The following is a 7,482-nucleotide window of genomic DNA, read 5'->3' as shown; positions in this document are numbered from 1 at the left end:
CTCTCATCTTTGCATTAACTCCTTAGCCATATATTTTCTACCCCACTCCTAATGGGACCAAACTTCCATTCATCCTGAGTCCTCCACTTAGTCACCATTTCCACCGGAAAGCCTTCCCAAAGCCCCCAGGAGGGGGGTAGGTGTCCCTCCTATGTGTTCTCCAAAGCCCTTTCCTTCAATGCCTTTGTGGCATTTATCACAGTGTGTTCAAGGCCTGTTTGTCAGTTTTCTCCCTGTGACCATGAGTCCCTATCTTGTTTGTTTCTCCAGTCACCAAGAAAGCGCTTGGCACTTGGAGGACATTCAATGGACGGATGAGAATAAATGAACAAAGCATGCCATGTTCCAACCAGCTGGTCCCAGAACTATTTTGTTCTCCTTTAAGGGATGGGGGATGGGCAGGTGACCTTTCCAGGGATTTCCCAATAGTAGGTAGAACCACTGGAGCTGGATGGAGCTCCACCTTTCCTTAGTGGTTGCAAGAGGAATTTAGATTAGACATTCAAAAGCTGTTCCTTGTGTCGAAAGACACTTGCAGTACAAAGAAGGGAAAGTAAACAATCCCGCGATTTTTAAGGTTGGGGTTGACCAATATTTTAGAATCTGTTTTTTTATAGGAAGTGGCCCCTTCATGTACCCAAGCCTCGGATACGGTAAACTGCATGTCCTGACCTACAGGTAAAGGTGGTGGGAGGTTAGGAGAATAGGGAATTGTTGCAACTAACAATGCAATGTGTCCTGTGCCCGTATCTCTAAAAAGTAAATATTTTTGAGCTTTAAAAATTATTTGCATGCATGGTTTGCCGGAGAGCCTGGAAGAGAAAAGAAGAAAAGACAAAAAGTAACAACATTTACAAAAATATGCCTGACTGGGAAAAGACAGAGGGGTCATAGACGAAAATAATCAGGATTGGGTCTCTTTTGCAAATTCCTGAACGGGGAAATGTATCAGAATTTCCAGTCCTCAAGAAACAGGGCCTTTAAAAGTCTTGTGTGCTTCTTGCACACCCCCTTCTTGGGGGAAAAAGACGAGGGGGGCGGGGAGGCGGACTCGCTCTTCGCAGCAGGAAGTCTTCAATGGCTATGGAGTTATGAAGAAACAACTGCCCAGAAGTCCTTATTCGGAGCGCTAAACTCGATTTTACCACATAAAGAGCAATATAAAAGCTCAGAACAGCCCCATCATGGTGTTGGGGAAACAACTCGGCTTCCCCATGTGAGAAAGCCAGAGAGCTCCGACTGGGTAGTAGCCCAGACCTGTGTTAAGGGTTTTATTTGCAAGTCAATGAACCAAACGGGCGACCAGGCTCGTTGTGCCGCGTTGTGGAAGCAAGGTTATTATTATCGCCTATTGCCCCACTGAACAATTTCACTGAAAAGGAAGAGTCCCAGCCGTGTGTGTGCGCGTGGTGCCATACGGGACGTGCAGCTACGTGCCCACCTCCAGAACGACTTCATTTACAAAGCGATTACCATGTTATCTATTTGTTTTCCTTTTCCAGCAAGAGCAGCCTTACTCAGCCCTCAAATTTCTTAATTACAAACCCGTTTGCTTCTAAATCAACCCCAAACCGTCAGGCAGAGCCCGGAGGGAGGCTCTGCAAGTTTGCACACACCCCCACCTCCCGGATCCAGGGCAACAGCAGAAGCAAGTAACTGTGTATGTGCAAAAAGGTGGATCTGGGGACGAGGATCGCTGAGTTTGTTTACAGAGCAGAGACGCCTCAGCTCGGATGCCAAAGCTACCAAGAGCTGCAAACGCAAACTTAGCAGAAGCACACGTACCCCGGGAGCGGCGGGCGGGCCCGAAAGCGCGGACTGGAATTCCAGGGCGCGGGAGCGGAGGTGGCCGGGCCCGCGAGCGCGCTCCGTCCACCTGCAGCCGCTGCCGCTCCCCGCCCCCAGCTCTTGTCCTTGAAAGGAGTGGAGGAAAAAAATGCATCTACACGCGGTGATCTAGAGTAGGTCTACCCACTGCCCGTATGAAAACACAAAGGCACAGCCTAGGAAGGCGCGCTCAGGAAAGGGCGCATTATTTGTCCGGGTCTTTAAAACCCAACTTGAGGAAGCACAGCCATTCTTCGCTGCCTGGGGAAGCTTTTGCAAAACCGGGGAGGCAGAAGGGCACTCTGGAGGGCGGGGGACGCTGGTAGAGTCCCCTTTTCCCGTAGAGAGCTGGCCAGATCGCTAGGTGAACCGAGTGAGAGAGCTGGGGGTGGGGTAGATCCAGCCTGATGGGGGCGGTGAGCTCTTCTCGTTCCTATCCCGGCAGGCGCTACCTTCGGGCGGGGCGGCAGGGGAGGATTTTCCCCCTGCCTCGGGGGTGGCTGAGCCAACCTCGCGTTTCTGGGCCGGGAAGAAACCAGAGTCGGGGGGCGACGGGGCTACTGGGCGGCCCCCGGGCCCCGCAGCCTCTGCGCACGTGCCGCGGGCGGCGGGGACGCGGCTCCCGGATCCGGTCCAGGGTGTCCGCGGTTTTCCGGAATCCGCATCTTGGCGCCGCCCGACCTGGAGGCTCTTGCTCCGCCCTTCCTGGAATGCTATATTAACTGTGGCCAAAGCCCTAAGAAACACAGCTCATTGTTGGCAGCTGCCGGGCGGTCCTGCGGAGCTGTGAGGGCAGCGGAGGGGAAATAAAAGGGAACGGCTCTGAATTTGCCCCAGCGGCCGCTGCGAGACCTCGGCGCCGACATCGCGACAGCGAAGCGCTTTGCACGCCAGGAAGGCCCCCTCTATGTGCTGCTGAGCCGGTCCTGGACCCGACGAGCCCGCCCTCGGTCTTCGGAGCAGAAATCGCAAAAACGGAAGGTAAGCGCGACGGGCGAAGCTGGCTGGGGCTCCTGCCAGCCCAGTCCTCCGAGGGCAGGGTTTGCCCGGAGGAAGAGCGTGAGGCGAAGCTGGGGAATAACAACAGGATGTGCAACAACAGGATGAGGAGGGCTGATTTAATGCCTGAAGTTCGCGGCAGGGCTACGGGGCACTTCCTTTATTAGGCCACTTCGGGGAGCAGAGGGGGTGTGGGCTCGGGTCCCCCCGCCCGATCGCAGGGGAAGGGGCTGTTTGTGCAGCGCCCGGCTGTGTTATGAGTGGCAGCTCCTCCGTGGTGGCTAGCCGGGGTGCACGGGCTGCTAGTGGGATCTTGGGGGTGGTGGTTCGCAGCCGACGTGCGCCCGGGAATCCTGGGGGGCAGAGGCGGGCAAAAGTGGGGTGCGCTGTGGTGGGCGACACGTGTGGCGGGGGTCTCATCATCTGCCCTTTTCACTTCCAGGACTGGAAATGGCAGACCATATGATGGCCATGAACCACGGGCGCTTCCCCGACGGCACCAATGGGCTGCACCATCACCCTGCCCACCGCATGGGCATGGGGCAGTTCCCGAGCCCCCATCACCACCAGCAGCAGCAGCCCCAGCACGCCTTCAACGCCCTAATGGGCGAGCACATACACTACGGCGCGGGCAACATGAATGCCACGAGCGGCATCAGGCATGCGATGGGGCCGGGGACTGTGAACGGAGGGCACCCCCCGAGCGCGCTGGCCCCCGCGGCCAGGTTTAACAATTCCCAGTTCATGGGTCCCCCGGTGGCCAGCCAGGGAGGCTCCCTGCCGGCCAGCATGCAGCTGCAGAAGCTCAACAACCAGTATTTCAACCATCACCCCTACCCCCACAACCACTACATGCCGGATTTGCACCCTGCTGCAGGCCACCAGATGAACGGGACAAACCAGCACTTCCGAGATTGCAACCCCAAGCACAGCGGCGGCAGCAGCACCCCCGGCGGCTCGGGCGGCAGCAGCACCCCCGGCGGCTCTGGCGGCAGCTCGGGCGGCGGCGCGGGCAGCAGCAACAGCGGCGGCGGCAGCGGCGGCAGCGGCAGCAGCAACATGCCCGCCTCCGTGGCCCACGTCCCTGCTGCAATGCTGCCGCCCAATGTCATAGACACTGATTTCATCGACGAGGAAGTTCTTATGTCATTGGTGATAGAAATGGGTTTGGACCGCATCAAGGAGCTGCCCGAACTCTGGCTGGGGCAAAACGAGTTTGATTTTATGACGGACTTCGTGTGCAAACAGCAGCCCAGCAGAGTGAGCTGTTGACTCGATCGAAACCCCGGCGAAAGAAATCAAACCCCCAACTTCTTCGGCGTGAATTAAAAGAAACATTCCCTTAGACACAGTATCTCACTTTTCAGATCTTGAAAGGTTTGAGAACTTGGAAACAAAGTAAACTATAAACTTGTACAAATTGGTTTAAAAAAAAATTGCTGCCACTTTTTTTTTTCCTGTTTTTGTTTCGTTTTTGTAGCCTTGACACTCACCTCCCTGATGTAGTTGAAATATCTAGCTAACTTGGTCTTTTTCGTTGTTTGTTTTTACTCCTTTCCCTCACTTTCTCCAGTGCTCAACTGTTAGATATTAATCTTGGCAAACTGCTTAATCTTGTGGATTTTGTAGATGGTATCAAGTGACTGAACTGCATTCAGATTTACGAGTGAAAGGAAAAATTGCATTAGTTGGTTGCATGAACTTCGAAGGGCAGATATTACTGCACAAACTCTGCCATCTCGCTTCATTTTTTTAACTATGCATTTGAGTACAGACTAATTTTTAAAATATGCTAAACTGGAAGATTAAACAGATGTGGGCCAAACTGTTCTGGATCAGGAAAGTCATACTGTTCACTTTCAAGTTGGCTGTCCCCCCCGCCGCCCCCCCACCCCCATATGTACAGATGATAATAGGGTGTGGAATGTCGTCAGTGGCAAACATTTCACAGATTTTTATTTTGTTTCTGTCTTCAACATTTTTGACACTGTGCTAATAGTTATATTCAGTACATGAAAAGATACTACTGTGTTGAAAGCTTTTTAGGAAATTTTGACAGTATTTTTGTACAAAACATTTTTTTGAAAAAATACTTGTTAATTTATTCTATTTTAATTTGCCAATGTCAATAAAAAGTTAAGAAATAACTTGTTTTCTAGAAGTCATTTGGGGGTGGTTGTTCCCTTTGGTGGCTTTTTTCCCCGTCTTTGAGTTGAACACTATTGATGAGAGTAAGCATTCCAAAGGATAAATTACAGGACACTAAAACAGGTCATGATGAGCTTAAGCGGAGAGCAGGATTTAACATAATTGGCATAATGCTTCATTGTTATCATTGTAACATGCCTCTTGGTGTGCTTTAATCAAAAGCTGCAAAGTTGTCACAGTGCTTTTTTTTTTTTCTTAATTGCCATCATATCAAGTGTACTCCAGAGTTAGAAAGGTTTGCAATACTCAACATTATCTTTTTCAATGGGCAGGAGGCAAAAAAATCAAGTGTTTCTGTTTATACCTGACTCAACTACTTAAATGGAGGTAGATTGGAATAATATACTGATTGATTGATGATGGGGGTGGCATTAAATATAAATCTACCTTTATCTCCAGTGGTGAGAGTTTTATTTCTCAGCAAAAGTGCCAAGGATAGGTACATATTTTCTAGCGTAATCTCTGAAACAGTGTCTGACTGGTTTATAGTTCTGAGGAAGATGGGGCAGAATTCCACCTTGAGGCTTTCCGTTTTGTCCTATAATATTTAAAATGTATTCAAGTTGACTCAAAGGTCAAATTACAATCTTTTACAAGATGTTCCCTCTTAAGCATGCCCTGTTTTCCTGAATTCTGAGTTTTCCTGTTGCATGCATGGGATGCAAATCACCTGAAAATTATACTTTAATTTTACCTAGATAGATGTCTTATCAAGAAGACCATAGCTACAACTAAGTGGGTGTCAAGTTTTGCCTTATATAATCAAGCAAAGGAAAAAGTAATATTGTGAAAATCTCAAATTATCTCAGGTGGAAGGAGAAGGAATTTTATTTTGTTTTCTCCTTCATGTTTTCATGGCTTAACTTACGTTTATAAGAGCAACACACCTACCTTCAAGAAAAAATACAGACTTTTGTACGCAACTTACTAGGGGAAGTAAAAAATGTAGGTTGAGGAAAATCTTATAAATAATGCTTTAAAAGAACATTTCATTTAGACTCTGATTCTCATCTTAAATTCCATATTTTATAAGAAATCAGGAGGAGCGGATATTTAGAAGTGTTACGAGAGAGTAAGTTGGGCACAAAGGCTGCTTTAAGTATAATTCAGATCACCTACATTTTATAATTCTATTTCCAAGGCAGGCCATGTAAAATTAAAATGCACACACTCCACTGGGTTTTTTATATACCTCTATAATTGACACTTTCTTATTTAAAATTATGTTCAAATAAATATACTGAATCATCCAAAACTCTTTTTACCCTACTTTAAAAGCTGATCCAGATTTCCACATTAATAGTTAAAGCTGAAGTTTTCTTCAGCTAAGACATGTCAATACTAAATCTGCAATCAGCAATAAATCTTTCTAGCTAAGCATTTTCACAGTAAGTTTTTCTTTCTCCCTTTTTTTTTTTTCCCAGAGGCTCAAATGAAAAAATATGTTTGCATACATATTAATACAGCAACTCCAATCCTTTTTCACTAGTGCCAGGAAAAAAGGAAAGTGATTAAACGCATTGTTTTTTTTGCATAAAGAAGCAAAAGAATTGTTTTGCCACCACCCTTCACCATTTATTCTGCCAGGGAATAAGCCACAACACCTGCTCTGTCACTAAATTCCTCCTGCTGCTCAAACGCCGGAACACGTATGTGGAGATGCAGAGCCCAAGGAACTATTATTAGATCTTGAGCCCATCCCTACCAGAACAGAGGACTCAAACAGAGGAGCTGGGCTAAAAAGCACAATTTGTCTTCAGTACAAATACAAATGCTCCCCCACCCCAATTCACTTGAATGATCTCTGTTTCATTAAAAACTCTTTCTTGATCAACAATTGAGCAGATTCTACGTGATATCTGCAGGTCTTTTAAGCAGAGAAAAATAACTCCTTGTTTCAACAACCTGATTAATGAAACCTGTACAGTGACCTAGATCACCCGGCTACTGGCAGACATTTGCAAAACCTTTTGTGGTCTTGCTTCCTACTAAGTTGCTTATAGTATATGGGGAAATTTGACCTCTGTACCTTGGCTGTTTGTCAAAAAGTTCTAATATGATACAAGAGAGCTTCTGTTCTTTAAGCTTTGCCCAAAAATAGACACTCCATGCTTGATTTTCAAGAAGAGATCAATGATAAGCTGCAGTGCAACCTCATAGCTACATGTCAGAAAAATAAGTCCACATTAATAAAAACGTGTACTTCTGTCTTGTGCCTGATAAAATCCTCGTGACAGTATCTTTGCGGGAGCTGATAAAGACGTTAGAGCTATGGATGGGTCTTTGAAGAACAGTTACCTAATCACCACTGTTTATGGGGTGCTGGGCTAGAGCACTAGTAGCAGAAGGCTGACATCTATTGTGAAGTTTATGGTCTCCATGCCTTTTACTACTGTAAACGCCTGGGATGGCTATAAATTGATGTCAACATTAAAGGCCAGATCCTTT

The 7,482-nt window shown here is 47.5% G+C and overlaps 1 protein-coding gene across 1 annotated transcript; it reads left to right on the top strand.

Moving 5' to 3' along the window:
• Window positions 1-2,561: 2,561 nt before the first annotated feature.
• On the top strand, window positions 2,562-4,973 carry CITED2 (Cbp/p300 interacting transactivator with Glu/Asp rich carboxy-terminal domain 2). Its single transcript, XM_009242306.4, has 2 exons — window positions 2,562-2,808; window positions 3,269-4,973. The coding sequence occupies exon 2, from the start codon at window positions 3,277-3,279 to the stop codon at window positions 4,096-4,098; it is 822 nt and encodes a 273-aa protein (XP_009240581.1). The 5' UTR covers window positions 2,562-2,808; window positions 3,269-3,276; the 3' UTR covers window positions 4,099-4,973.
• Window positions 4,974-7,482: the final 2,509 nt, after the last annotated feature.

Source organism: Pongo abelii, chromosome 5 (genome assembly GCF_028885655.2).
Source record: "Pongo abelii isolate AG06213 chromosome 5, NHGRI_mPonAbe1-v2.0_pri, whole genome shotgun sequence".
NCBI classification, from domain to species: domain Eukaryota; kingdom Metazoa; phylum Chordata; class Mammalia; order Primates; family Hominidae; genus Pongo; species Pongo abelii.
This window is presented reverse-complemented; position numbering and strand designations above follow the sequence as displayed.